Source organism: Sciurus carolinensis, chromosome 3 (assembly GCF_902686445.1).
Source record: "Sciurus carolinensis chromosome 3, mSciCar1.2, whole genome shotgun sequence".
Taxonomy (NCBI): Eukaryota; Metazoa; Chordata; class Mammalia; order Rodentia; family Sciuridae; genus Sciurus; species Sciurus carolinensis.
In genome coordinates, this window is record NC_062215.1 from 182,961,459 (window position 1) to 182,975,801 (window position 14,343).

The window sequence follows — 14,343 nt, forward strand, 5'->3', positions numbered from 1 at the left end:
CTAACCTCCTGTCCACCACGCTGTGAGGGAGCACAGCAGCCTTGGAGAGGGCGTGAGCTCCGCACCCAGCCCTGGCCAGGCACCCGGCCTCCAGCCAGCTCCAGCGGACAGCATCTGAATCGTGTTGGGAGTGGGCCCTGTAGGGGAGAAAGAAGCATCATCCCTCAAGACCGTATGAAAGGTAGATTTGTGGTGAAGCGTGACTGAGGGGTGCTGTTCCTTGCTTCCCTCGGCACTGCAGACGTGGAGGTGGCTGCAGAACAGCCCTGGGCTTGGAGACCACTCTGGGTGGGCTGTGCTGCTGCTCCGCGTGGCGGTGCTCTGCTGCCACTCGGTGGGAGACCTTTGTTTTCTCTTTGGGCACTTCAGTCTCGTCCCGATCCCTGTGCTCCCGAGCAGCACGCAGCCACGTGCGACTCTGCCTTCAGCAGCAGTGTGGGGCACGGCGTCCTACCCAGAGGCCACACCTTCCAGCTCTGGGAAACGTGCTGACGCTTTCTCCCCCTCCGGAATTCCCACTAGACAGATACTAGCCTGGAATCTTTTTTTTTTTTGCATTGGGGACTGAGCCCAGGGGCACTTTACCACTGAGCTACATCCCTAGCCCTTCTTTATTTAAAAAATGTGTTTAGTTGTAAATGAACACAATGCCTCCATTTTATATGTTTTTATGTGGTGCTAGGGGTGGAACCCAGTGCCCCACACGTGCCAGGCAAGTGCTCTACACCGAGTCCCAGCCAGCCCCTACCCTTTTTATTTTTTTAAAGTTGTACATGGACACAATGCCTTTATTTTTACGTGGTGCTGAGGATAGAACCCAGTGCCTCACACATGCTAGGCAAGCACCCCACCACTGAGCTACAACTCCAGCCCCAGCCCATTTTATCTTGAGACAGGGTCTCACTAAGTTGCTGAAGCTGGCCTCAGGCTTGTGAGCCTCCCATCTCAGCCTCCCCAGCCACTGGGATTACAGCTGTGTGCCACCATGCCTGGCTTACTCATGCCTAAGCTTATAACTTCTAAGCTTATTTCCTTGTTTATCTTCTGAGAGAATCCTATAATTTTGTTTTTTAGAAAAATTTTTTTCATTGTAGCTGAACACAATATCTTTATTTATTCATTTTTATGTGGTACTGAGAATCGAACCCAGTGCCTCACATATGCCAGGCAAGCGCTCTACCACTGAGCCACAACCCCAGCCCCAATTCCTCTTTGGTCCATGGGTTGGCTGGGTCCAGCTGACAGGTTCCTCGTGGTTGTAGGCTCAAGAGAGACTCCTGCCTCAGCCTCCCAAGTAGCTTAACAACAGGTACACAACCCCACACGGGGCTTAGGTCATCTTTATAACTTATGTTGGTCTCAGGGGTTCACACTGAAGTCTTCCTAAATATTCAGTGATCCTTAGCTGCCTGTTTAAGAGCAAGTCGACAGGAAGCAGATATGGTGTTTGCATTCCTGAGAGTGTCTTGTCAAAGGCAGGCCACTTGCTGTGGGAGGGCTGGGTGGGCAGTCCACTGTTGGGCCCACCCAAGTGCCACACTTCAGGGGCTCTTTGGGGGCAGTGAGTCTCTCTCTTGGTGCCTCCTGCCCACTGGTGCTGTGTGATCTGTCTCACACCTACGCACACACTCATTCCTGGGTCTCTGGGTGTCCCCTCCCTCAGCCTCTCTAGGACCTGTACCTGGCAGAGAAGACTGGAGGTCAAGGTTCCTCCTGCTTTATGTCACTCACCTTTGCCTGTGGACATCTGTGGTCCTGACACTGCTGGTCAGGGGCAAACACCCTTCCTTGCTGCCTTCTGACAAGTGAGCAGGTCCCCAGGAGGGAACAGGAACTAGCACAAGGGCCTAGACCATCACCTTAGGGCAGTGGGACTGGAACCTAAGCCAGGCTGAACTGTGGTGTATACTCCTGGGACTTCTCTCCTCCCTGGGCTTCATTTCCTTGTCTGTCAAACAAGAGGGTGGCCCAACTACCGTGTTCTCAGGTGGCTCACCCTGACCCCAATGGATACCAAGCCTGACTGATTTCTCTCCAGGACGGTCTCACCTTTGCACACATGGTCACCTGGGTCTTCTGCAGCAGAAGACACACCAGGTCCAGGAGGTTGCATTCGATCCTGGCTCTGCCATGTTTTCACTGTGGCCCCAGGCATGTCACTCTCTCTCAGCTAACTGCAGCTAATTACCCTGTCTGACTAGGGGGCTGCTGCAGCCACCAAGTGACTGGACCTGAGGGTCACCTGCCAGGACTAGCCCAGGGCTACAGCTTGGCTGAGTGTTCTCCCCTCCCTTCCAAGGTCAGCCTGTGCCAACAATAAGAACAGTGGTCTTTTGAGCACCTGCCAGGTGCCAGGTCACTTGTCATTTCATGAACCACAAGGCAAGAACTATCTCCACGTTCCCAAAAAGGAAACTGAGGACACTGAGGAAACCAAGACTTCTTGGAAGTTAAAAACAGGATTGCCTGGTCTGGGAGTGTAGCTCAGCAGGAGTGTGCTTGCCTAGCATTGGCAAGGTTCTGGATTTCATCCCCAGCACCATTCACACAAAGGGTTGCTGAAAAGAAAAATTCTATATGAAAGCTAGGAGATGAAATTTAAGAATAGAAGTATAGCACAATAGCAAAGAAAGAAAATATGAGCAGGAAAGAAAGGAAAGAAAAGAAAGAGAAAGAAGAAAGAAAGAAGGAATGAATGAAGGAAAGAAGGAAGAGAGAGAGAGAGAGAGGGGAGAGGAAGGAAATATGAGCAACACTAGGAGCGGCCCCAAGGACTGAAGATGTAGTGCCGCTGAAGACGTGGCGACCTGGCACCATCAGCACTTGCCAGCCGATGAAGCCTGCAGAGTCCTGGGGCTCCTGGGGGGAGCAGGGCCTGCCAGTCACACCACCAGAGGTGCGGCAGGCGTTCGGAGACAGTCGCTGAGCGCAGGTCACCGACAAACGTCCCCAGTCCCTGCCGTGTGCTGGCATGGTGGTGGGCCCAGATTCGCTCGCCCGGAAGCCTACTTCCTCCGGGGAGGACACCAACAAAGCCACATCAGCTGTCAGGTGGGCGAGAGGCGCAGAGCTGGGATGCAAGGTGCGTCCAGGGTGCACTACCAGAGGGACCCAGGGCGGGGCGCAGCTAGGAAATAGGGAGCCGGAGGCAGTGGGGAGTCTGCCGCGCCAGGGCCTGGGCACCGGGCCCCACCTGACCTCGCGGGGAGGCGGGCACCACCCAGCGGTGGGCGAGCCGTCTCGCTCCGGAGGCCCGGCGGGCGCCAGACGGAACACACCGACTGCGCACGCGCCGCGCAACCCGCCGCGCGGCCTGCCGGGAAACTCCGCTCGAGCCTCCCAAGAGCGCGACTCGGCGTCCCTGCGGTTCCGCGACGCGCCTGCGTCTCGCTTCCGCCCGCCCGGCCCCGCGGCCTGCCGGGACTTGTAGTCCGGCGGCTGCGGGGCCCGGACGCCGGGACTCGGAATCCCAGAGAACCGCGCGCCCGCCACGACGCCCCCCGCCGCCGTCGCCGCCGCCTTCTCGCGGGCTGCGGGGCCTGGGCGTTCCGGGCGACCGAGGCTGCGCTGGGAACCCGCGGGCACTGCGGAGCGGGCCGGGAGGCCGGGATGGAGCCCCCCGGAGGTGGGCGGGCCGCGCCTGGCGGGCGGAGAGGCCGGGGCGCGGGCCGGGCGGAAGCGGGCGGAGGGAGGCGGCCGGCGGGACCTCCCGGCCGACCCGGCTGACGAGTGGCCTGCGTCCCGCAGGGGCCTGAGCGAGCGGGCCGAGTGGGCCTCGGGGCCGCGGACCGACGGCCGCGCGGACATGGCTCACCTCCGCGGCTTCGCGCACCAGGTGAGGCTCGGCGGCCGCGCGCCCCGGGCGGCGGTTCGGGCGGAGGGCGGCGGCCGCAGGCCTCGCGGCGCTGCCCGCGGCTGAGGGCCCGAGGTCGCCCTGCGGGCGCGCTGGTCGGCAGGTGCGGGGCCGCCGGTGCCCGAGGAGTTGGCCTGCGGCGGGCCAGGCGGTCTCGGGGCCCTCCCCGCGGCCTGCCTCGCGGAGCCGCGCCGGTTGCAGGGCCTCCCGCGACGCGGCGGACGCCCGGACTGCTGCGCCCCGAGCGCGGGGCGTGCGGGGCGTGCGGGGCGCAGGCAGCGCGTCCGCCAGCCCGGGCAGGAACTGGAGTCCGGCTCCTTGGCGGAAACCGGGAACCGCCTGGAGCCCGAGGGCCACACGCCGCGGTTGACCAGGGCTCCTCGGCCAGCTGTGGGCGGCGGCAGCCGGGCTCGCTCTCGGGTGGAAGTACGCCAGCAGAGTTTTCATTCACGTCTGCCGCTTCGGCCTGGTGGTTATGTGTTTGAGATCCTGGGAGAAAACCCCACCGTTAACCTATTTTTAAGAGCTGCAGGGTCAGCTTCTGGGGTCACAGAATGACCCATGGGAGCTGTGTGCTGCCCTGTGCAGGGAGCACAGGGACGCTGGTGAGGGGACCTCAAAGGCTGGAAGCACCCTCTGTCCCTTAGAGGTCCTTTGTCCACCTTGGGTGTGAGATACTTAAGACAGTGGCAAAAGCCTTGTGGGGCTGAGGTGAGCAGCCTCTTCCTGGATAGCAGGGCACAGTGCCCCCGCAGCCTTCACTTGCGCTGGACTTCCTCCCTCCACCTGTCCAGTTCCTGCTGGGCTGGGAGCTCAGAGCCCTGCCTTTTAGATGGTGGCAGGGGATGTCTCCAGCAGGGTACATGGGTTGCTCCTGGTGACTAACAGACAAATTGGCACACAGGCAGAGGCCCCCAGACCTGGCCACCCCAGGCCTGATGTGGAGGACTGGGGTTTCAAGTGCCAGAGCTAGGTGAGTGGTCTGAGCAGTCCGCCCGATGAGGAATCTGTTGCCCCTGGATTGGGAGATACTTGACTTTCACCAGGAGGGGTTGGGAATAGGGCTGTTCTTGTGAAATTGTAGGGTCAGGATCACACCATTTCTGCTAAGGCTGAGCACCCAGAAGGTGTGGCAGCTAGGTGCTTGGGGCTGTCACTTTCCCTGCGGAATCCTGCACTGTGGCTTTGGCATCTGTGCTTCCTTCTGCTCTGAGGCAGTAGAGGTCTGAGTAGCTGGCCCCCAGGGTACTCCTGGACAGACTTGTCTCTGGCCTCTCAGAGTGGGGAGGAGCAGAGCAGGACATGGTGTCCGCAGTCTGAGAAGGAAGACCCTGAGAGTTGGAGGGATAGTGGTGCTGGGTGCTGTGGCTGGGCCCTGGCCCCACCTTTTCCAGGTCTTCTCAGGCCATTTTAGAAGGCAGTGGACTGTGTCTTCAGAGTGGCAGTGGATGCAGCCTCAGTGCACCCGGCAGGTCTCCTGAAGTCCCCAGGGCAGCGTCAACTCCCTCATGGTGTCTTGGGATTATGCCAGGGTGGGGTTGGGGTTGAGTCTGAGGGCTTGGTAGGGCACCATCGTAGGGTGCTAGGGAATCACTGGTGAGCTGATGGAGGAGCAGCAGAAGCAGCGTAGACCTGGTCTTGGCACCTGGTGTTCAGGGAACAGGATGGTCCCCACCCGGAACAGAACCACTTACCTACCCATCTGCAGTGGTGGGCTGGTGAGTTGTTGCTGAGAGTGCAACCCTCTAGGGGGCTTTCCTTTCCGGTAGGGACTGACTCTGATTGATCTGATCTGTGCTGCCCATCCCAGACTGAGATTGGCTGAGCTATGTGACTTATCAGCCACAATCTCATGGACTTTTCTGGCTTCTTTTTCACACGTGTCAACAGGAGTAGAGATGCTGGGGGCAAATGCTGCCTGCCCTGGCCAGCACAGCCTGCGGGACCCCAGGGAGCATTCAGCTTTCTCTGCCTAGATCCCTCAGTTGGGGCCTTGAGAACTTGATGGTGTGCACTGGCTTTAGGACGGGGCAGTGAGGAAAATCACTGGGCTGGACCGGTTGCCTCTTAGGTACTCAAGCCAGGGTACTTATGCACAGCACATCCACCCTGCTTGGGGCACTGCTCTGGCTGCACATGCCCAGGCCCTGCCAAACCAACCCTCCTTGTAAGGATTAGGTGGCTTCCACGCTGAGATGCTGGTCTTGTCCCAGGGTTCCTTTCTCTGCCTTCTCTCCATCCCCACCAGGGCACATTCTGCAAAGTTCCTATCACCTTTGGAGCCTGGTGCTCAGAAAGGGGTCACAGAGTGGCTGCTTGTGTGCTCCCCAGGTGGTTCTCTGTGCCCTCCCTCCCTCCCTCCCTCTTGGTTGGAGACCCTGGGAAGGCAGCTAGTTGGTAATCTTAGATTGAAATTGAGTCTCAGACTGGATTCAGTCTGCCCAGCACCAGTGCAGCTCTGGCACACAGGTGTCTGCTCTTGGAGTGTGGGGTCTCAGGAGCGTGGCAAGCACACCCCCCCCAGGACAGGCCCTACCCTCAGCACAGAGAGGTGAGCCTGGGATGGTCAGTGGTTGTAGTAGGACAAGGTGTGGCTTTGCTTTTTCATGTCAAGCCACTTATAATAAGGTGCCATTTGCGGGGAGGCACTTCTAGTGCAGGTGAGGCCTGGCAGGGATGGAAAACTGTCTAGACAAGACCCAGGACTCCCACCCTCAACCCTTGCCCAGCCTTGCCCAGGGCCACCCTCTCATGGGCCCTGGGGTGCACTGGTACTCTCCACATGCTCCTCACCTGGGCCTATGGAGAGAGCACTGTCAGTGGGTGGTGATGTACAGTGGCCTCATGGGTAGGGCTGGGGCACCTAGTGGCACCTGGAGGACCTCTGCTGTCTCCATCCTCTGCACAAGAGCTGTCTTTGCTTGGAGTGCTGAGACAGCCCTGGCTCAAAGTCCAGAGTGTGGTTTGGGCCTTTTTTTTGGACATAGTCTCTGCTGACCAGGTGCTGACACTTGGGGTGTGCTGGGTGGTGGACAGAGCACCTTCTGCACTGTTGGCTTAGCAGCTCAGGCTCTGTTTAGATCTGAGGACCGTGTAGGGCATTCTCTGCTGGTTGAAGGTCTAGATTCAAGCATCCAAGAAAGCATTGGTTTCAACTCAGTGCTTCAGGATGGAGATACCCTTTTAAGGGATGTGGCTTTCAGGAGTACAGAGAATGTGTGTAGCACATGCTTGGTTTTTATTTTTAATTGAGTTTATTTTTTAGAGTATTTTCAGGTTTGTATCAAAAGCACTGAGTTTCTAACCACCCCATTTACTTGTTATTGACACCTGTTTGTGGTGTGCTACGTTGTTGTAACTTACTTACCCCACCTTATCTAAGACACATCCTTCTCCCTTGGAGAAAAGAGTTAAGTTGAGATTTTCTGAACAAGGGTTAAAAGAAGAAACCGGAAAGGAATAGAGGTGAGCTCCCTTGGATTCCTCGCTGTGGATGGTGCCCTCACCTAGCAGGGCGGTCTCTGACCAAGCGCTGCACACCTTCTGTCCCTGTGGGCTTCTGCAGCACTCTCGTGTGGATCCTGAGGAGCTCTTCACCAAGCTTGACCGCATTGGCAAGGGCTCGTTTGGGGAGGTGTACAAGGGCATCGACAACCACACCAAGGAGGTGGTGGCCATCAAGATCATCGACCTGGAGGAGGCCGAGGATGAAATTGAGGACATCCAGCAAGAGATCACGGTGCTCAGCCAGTGTGACAGTCCCTACATCACCCGCTACTTTGGTTCCTATCTTAAGGTGCCTATGGGAAGGGGAGGGGCCTGCAGTCTCTGTGCCTCTCCTTGTCTCCAGAGGGACTGAATGATGTGTGCAGTGTCTCAGGGCTGGGTGGGGCAGTGGGGAAGAGTGGACCAGGTTCTGCTGAGTGCCGGGGGTCCCCTTCTAGAAGTGCAGGGAAGTTTGGTAGTTCAGCAGACCAGGCCCTCCAGGAAATGCCAGCTTGGGGTTAGTCTACAAGGGTCAGCCGCTCTGCAGTGGCCCTAATGACCCAGGTGTGTGCTGTGGGCTCTGCTCAGAGCCCTCTGTGGGACCCCTGCAGGTAGAACTCAGAGCCCAACCTGGACAGACCTCTGCCAGCAACGCTCACTGTCTGGCTCCCTGAGGACCATGCCTGCTGTGTAGCTACCTGGCATGCCTGGGCTGTTGTGAAGTGGGCTCAGACGCTGCTCTGAGCTCTTGGTCTGTCTGACATGTGCCTATAGCAGGGGTGTAGTGGGAGGGGGGTCTGGCAAGGCCACTCTCTAGTGGTTGGCATTCTGTTGGCATTTCTGGTTGGCGTTCCTGTGAGGGACTGGACTGGTACAGCCCCTTTGTGACCTAAGCCTTAGCTGATTCCTGCATAGGGGTGGTGCTGGCCTGTGGACCCCACACCTGGGCACACCCCTCCACTCACTGCAGGCACTTACGGGTTCTTTCTGCCTAGGGCACCAAGCTTTGGATCATCATGGAGTACCTGGGCGGAGGCTCTGCTCTGGATCTGGTGAGTGCACTGCAGACAGTGCTGGGACCCACTGACCTGCAGCCTTGAGTCGGGCTCCGGAGAACCTCCTCTCCGGTGTCTTAGTCCATTAGAGGTTAGTCAGGAGTGCTCACCAGGAATGAATCACTATTCACGGTCTTGCCTTGCTTGGTGCTCAAAGGGGTCCTGAGCCTCAGATGGGCTGTGGAGTAGACAGGGTTAATGTCCTCAGCCAGATAGGCTGCAGGGTGAGGAGGGGCCTGGCTCTCATGTTATGTTTCCAGAAAAGGTAAATGTAGCTTACCTTCCTTAAAAGAAAGAAAAAGCCTCTGCTCCTCCCCTCCCTCCCTCACACTAACCAACAGCATCTGAAACTTGTTTCAGATGTAAATAAAGAACACAAACTGCCATCCTTCTGCAGGGGCACCCCTGCTGCTCTTGAGCATGGCGATGGGTTTGGGTGTGGAATGGGACTGAGGTCCTGCCCTGCTGTCTTCTAGCTGAAGCCAGGCCCCCTGGAGGAGACCTACATCGCCACCATCCTGCGGGAGATTCTGAAGGGCCTGGATTATCTGCACTCAGAGCGCAAGATCCATCGGGACATCAAAGGTCCTGCGGGGTGGGCGTGGCTCCCCTTCTGCCCTGGGCCCTGCTGACCCTGGAAAACATGGGTGTGTGAGGCATGTGGCTGGCAAGGCGTAGGGAGCCCTCTGGCCACCCAGAGACTGAGCAGTCCAATCTTGCTCAGCTTTCAGAGGATGCTGCAGTGTTGGGGTTGGAACCCATGGCCTTGTTTGTGCTGGGCAGGCACTCCACCACTGAGCTGCGTCTGCCCCGACAGGGCCATGTACTGTCCCCATGGGGGAAGGGACCCGCTGTGCACCACGTGTAGGCAGGCTGGTGTAAGCCAAGTGTTTCTCTCGTGTGTGGTCAGGTTGTGTTTGCGACCCGTGTTTGACCCTTCTTGTTAAGCCCTGTTGCGCTGGTACCACCTTGGGGGAGGGGCATGCTGAAGTACTGAGGCTTTATATGGTGGATAAGCTAGTAGAGTGAAGGGCCTCCTGCTTGTCCCATGTCAGCTGTTTTTTGGGGGCTCACAGGAGCCCGTGGGGGAGTTGCTTTGTTGTTGGAACTCGTCATAATGAAAGCAGATTTTTGAGCCTAAACTACGCTGCTTCTGTTGGTGGGTGAGCTGTAGGCCTCTGCAACTGTGGAGGCCCCACTTAAGTGTCCGCAGCTGATCGCAGCAGGGTACTCGGGCAGAGCCAGAGCCTCTCCACTTCTCATGGCAAGCCTTGCCTTCCAGTGTGGCAGCAGAGCCCTGCAGCTCATCCCCAAGCCATTTTCTTTCCCGGTTCATGTCTCACCAATTAGAAAAATCAAATCCATAGATTAGGAGGAGTCAGCATAAAAGAGTAGAATTTATTTAAGTGAGAAGGAAAAAGAGGCAGAACTCGCACAGGGCCAGAGGGGACTTAATGGGGGTTGCCACTTAAACGTAGAGTCTGGGACTTTTGTAGCTTCTGGGTGGGGGCATTGATCAAAAACCTATGCTGAGCAGGTATTAGAGAAGTACCAAGGCTGTTGGTTAGCCCTGGGTTGATAGCCTGAATCCGCCTCGCCTCCCTGGCTTAAGAGGAAGAGCCAAACCCCTGGAGGGCCCAAGCTCAGGCAGTGGTCTCCGGTGGGCTCCTCTGGCAACGCCTCAGGGCTCAGCGCAGACTGTGGGAGTGTCAGGGAAGGCCAGGTGCCCAGAGCAGGTCCCCTCGCACCTGCTAGGTAGCCGTGCACAAGGCTTCCTGGGCCCTTGCGGAGCCCAGGGTGACACCCGCCACCCTGTGTCGAGCAGCTGCCAACGTGCTGCTGTCGGAGCAAGGCGACGTGAAGCTGGCGGACTTCGGGGTGGCAGGGCAGCTCACAGACACGCAGATCAAGAGGAACACGTTCGTGGGCACTCCCTTCTGGATGGCCCCTGAGGTCATCAGGCAGTCGGCCTATGACTTCAAGGTAGGGCAGGAGGTGGGAGGTGGGGGTGCTGGGGCACTGCAGCCCCACAGGAGCCCCATGCAGCCACTGTCCCATATGCTGCCCTGTCTAGGCTGACATCTGGTCTCTGGGCATCACGGCCATTGAGCTTGCCAAGGGGGAGCCACCCAACTCCGACCTGCACCCCATGCGTGTCCTGTTCCTGATCCCCAAGAACAGTCCGCCCACGCTGGAGGGCCACCACAGCAAGCCTTTCAAGGAGTTCGTGGAGGCCTGCCTCAACAAGGACCCCCGATTTGTAAGGCCTGTCCCCCACCCTTGCCCAGCCCCTCCTAGGCACGTGGGTCTGGGGCACTTGTGGAGGGAGGACATGGGCTCAGCGTGGGCAGGGCCAGTGCCTCCTCTGAGGAGCTGAGTGACTCCTGGTGACTGCCATCTGTCCCCACAGCGGCCCACCGCCAAGGAACTGCTGAAGCACAAGTTCATCACTCGCTACACCAAGAAGACCTCCTTCCTCACTGAGCTCACTGACCGCTACAAGCGCTGGAAGTCTGAGGGTCATGCTGAGGAGTCCAGCTCTGAGGACTCCGACATGTAGGCCCCACGCCCTGGACACGGCCCTGGGTGCTTTGGTGGGGTGGGGGTCTCCACTCGAGAAGCAGGACCCCAGGCTGCTTGCTGGGGGTGGGTGTGGTGTTGGGCAGGGAGCCCTTGGGCTCAAGGACATGGCCTCTTGTGCCACCTGGATGCTGTGGCTTGGACAGAGCCTGCCCACATCTCGACTTGCTTCTGGGATGCCTCAGAAAAAAATAAGATGTGCCCAAGACCCTGGGGGAACCCCTCCCGTGCCTGGGTCACTCCTGACTTGTCCCTCTCTCCAGTGATGGTGAGGCTGAGGACGGGGAACAGGGCCCCATCTGGACGTTCCCCCCAACCGTCAGGCCCAGCCCACATGGCAAGCTGCACAAAGGGACTGCCCTGCACGGCTCACAGAAGGTCTGTCCCTGGCCTGGCCTGACCTGATCTGACCCTGGGGTGTGGCCCACCCAGCCCAGGCCCTCTTCAGCTCTCAGGCCGTGGGTGTGGGGGTGCAGGGTGGGCTGGGCGTGGGGCTCCAGGGAGGTCAGCCTCCACAGTGCCCAGACGGCTGCTTGAGGAGGCCAGAGTGGGTGGGACTGGAGCGTTGCCTGCCCCCCACCCCATGTCTCTGCTGCCCTCACAGCCTGCAGAGCCGGTCAAGAGACAGCCAAGGTCCCAGAGCCTGTCCACGCTGGTCCGGCCTGTCTTTGGAGAGGTGAGGGTAGGACTGGGCTGGGTCCCCAGGGTCGTGACTTTGTTCCCAGACACCTGCCCTGAGCACCTTGCTGTGGGGTGCTCACCTACTAGAGCAGGGCTGACCTGTCCATCTGAGGTCCCTGGCAGCTGGCGGTGATTAGGCATATGGGTCGGGATTTCCGGGTAGAAGGAACACAAACCACTGAAAAAACGCCCTCGAAGGACCGTTTGTGTTCCCAGACCTGTTGGGTTCCTCTGGCATCCCAGTCCTGTGACTTTGTGAGATGCACACAGCAGACAGGGAAGGCTTGGGGATTAGCTCAGGGCAGGGCAGCCTGAGGGCCATCTGACTTCTGGTAGTCATGTGAGTTTATGCCTGTCACCTGCTGGTGGCACGTGAGAGCTATCTCCAGAAATAGGATGCAGCCAGGACCCCCACCCCCAAATCTGAACCTGGGATTTGGGCAGTGGGTTGTGGGCCTGGACCTGCCTTCCTAAGAGCACAGCAGCACCTAAAGCCCAGGTAGGGAGGATGGGACGCTGGAGAGAGCACAGGACCACCAGGGCTGGTGACTCCAGTCTCTGGGGTGTGTCTTGGCTATAACTGCTGCAGCCCGTAGCCCCAGAGCAGGGTGGCCCTAGGGTCAGACAGGGGTATGTGTGTCACCGACCTACACACTACCTGGGTCTGGTCTTGCAGTCCCCATGGTTGCTGGGCCCAGGTGATTGTGTGTGTGACCCTCCTGTTCCCTCCTGAGAACCAAGGCCCGAGACTCCCTGGAGCACAGCAGGAGGGTGGGGCCTCGTGGAAGGGCACTGGAGCCCCCATCAGTGGGCATGGGCACACTGCCACCCCTTGCTTGCCAGGCCCCCAGTCAGGCCCACGTCTCTCTGCAGCTCAAAGAGAAGCACAGGCAGAGTGGTGGGAGTGTGGGTGCCCTGGAGGAGCTGGAGAACGCCTTCAGCCTGGCGGAGGAGTCCTGCCCTGGCATCTCGGACAAGCTGGTGGTGCGCCTGGTGGAGAGAGTGCAGAGGTGAGCTGCCCAGGAGAGTGCCCGTCATCGTGCAGTGGGGCTGGAGAGGCCGGGCAGGTCTCTGGCTTTGAGCTGTGCACCGAAGTCCAGCTCCACCCTCACAGTGTCTGGGGCAGAGTCCCTGGCCCAGTGACACAGCGCTGTGCAGCTGACCTCTGACTCCCTGTGGCTTCCTGTGGGGCCTGCTGCTGCGGCATGTCTGTGGTAGACAGAGGGACGTGCTGGGCCCTCCCAGCAGCCCCCTGGGTTCCTGGTTCCCACTGCTGCACTGCAGGCAGATGTGCCAGGCTCCCTGCCCTGGCTTCTGGAGAGGCCCACCCCTGCGCTCCTGGGGGCAGCGTCTGAGCCAGCCAGTGTGGCTCCCAAGACCTGAAGCACCAGGGAGTCCTGGGGTCTGGCTGCTGAGCGTGCCCAGGCGGCACGGCAGGAGCGTGAGCGTGACGGAGGGCCTTCCTCTGCAGGTTCTCACACAGCAGGAACCACCTGTCCTCGACCCGCTGAGCACCGCGCTGCCCTTGGTGGAGAGCAGGTGCTTGTTCTGTGCTGCACGGGAAGGGCCCTGGAGCTGTGCAGTGACTGAGCGCACGCCAGCCTGCTGGCCTCACAAGCTGTCCCCTCCCTCCTCCACACCAGGTCCCCCTCCCTCCGCTGGCCTGCCTGAAGCTACGCCCAGCAAGCAGAAAGCCCCTGGAGACTGGGCAGCCAGCGGGCCGTCTTGGCCATTTATCAGGCTTCCCTCCACACAGCCCTGGGTGGCCACACCAAGGAGCAGAGTAGCCGTCAGCCGTCTGCCTCCTTCCCCCTCGGGTTGGGAGGAGGTGACCGGGCACCCAGCCTGGGACACCGTCTGTGGGGTCATGTGACCCAGACCTGCCTGGCATTGGGCAGGCGCCATCTCCTTGTGAGTACTGTGTCATCAGATGTGTTGTTTGTAAGAAGACAGTTTCTTGCTCCCTCAGTGCTGTGAGGGTGTGTGTGGAAGGCCGTGCCGCGCTCAATAAAGACCTGGCCTAGAGCCGTGCCTCTGGGCTGCCCGGCCGGGCCCCTCAGCCTGTCTCCCCAGGCCCACCCAGTGCTGACCTCCCTCCTCCCTCCAAGGTGCCTGCCAGAGGACAGAGCGAGGCAGAGGGGTGCGGTCAGGTGAGGAGGTGCTGTTTATCTGCAGTCACAGTGAACTCCCCCTGGCCAGGGGCTAGCTCTGCTCTCCAGAGGCCCTTGGGGTAGGGACCTGGGGGCTCGTCTTGCAATGTGACCCTCAGGCCAGCCCATAGGGCCCGAGTCTTGAAGCTGGGCCCCTGCGCATGCTCCGAGCCGTCCTCCCCCTCTGGAGGGTCTCCGAGAGCGAGGCATACGTGTCCCAGCCGGCCACTGGCTGCACTGCATTCTCAGGGGGAAGGGCTAGGAGGTCACTGGGATGGCGTCTCCCATCTGGCAGGTCCCAGTCCAGACTGGGTGGCTTCACTACTCCTCTTCCCTGACTGCCCCCTCCAGCCCTGGGGAGGGACATGGGCAGTCCTGTAGGAATCTTGGGGACCTCCCAGGCGAGGTGCTGGCCCTCTGGATCACCTCCATCCACCTGCAGAAGGTCATGCTGTCAGACCTGTGGGCTTGTGCTCATCCACCGTACCCACAGGCCCCCAAGAGGGACTGAGTGGACATAACAAGGGTCAGCCAGAAC

The 14,343-nt window shown here is 59.5% G+C and overlaps 2 protein-coding genes across 3 annotated transcripts in view; one reads left to right on the top strand and one right to left on the bottom strand.

Annotated features, from left to right (window-relative positions):
* The first annotated feature begins 3,472 nt into the window (after positions 1-3,472).
* Stk25 (serine/threonine kinase 25) lies at positions 3,473-13,680 on the top strand. Of its 2 annotated transcripts, XM_047543420.1 has the most exons (13): positions 3,489-3,625; positions 3,748-3,835; positions 7,419-7,649; positions 8,335-8,391; positions 8,871-8,979; positions 10,220-10,377; positions 10,469-10,654; positions 10,805-10,950; positions 11,238-11,352; positions 11,579-11,650; positions 12,529-12,665; positions 13,127-13,194; positions 13,299-13,680. In XM_047543420.1, exons 2-12 carry the CDS (start codon positions 3,806-3,808, stop codon positions 13,164-13,166), a joined length of 1,281 nt encoding a protein of 426 aa, XP_047399376.1. In that variant the 5' UTR covers positions 3,489-3,625; positions 3,748-3,805; the 3' UTR covers positions 13,167-13,194; positions 13,299-13,680. The 2 variants fall into 2 exon arrangements, with proteins under 2 accessions (XP_047399378.1, XP_047399376.1); XM_047543422.1 differs by lacking the exon at positions 3,748-3,835 and having other exon boundaries at positions 3,473-3,625; positions 13,127-13,680.
* Positions 12,948-14,343, bottom strand: part of Farp2 (FERM, ARH/RhoGEF and pleckstrin domain protein 2) — a 107,473-nt gene continuing 106,077 nt past the window's right edge. Inside the window, 1 exon segment of the mRNA XM_047543424.1 lies at positions 12,948-14,241. Coding sequence (XP_047399380.1) covers positions 14,127-14,241 — 115 coding nt within the window. The 3' untranslated portion in view covers positions 12,948-14,126.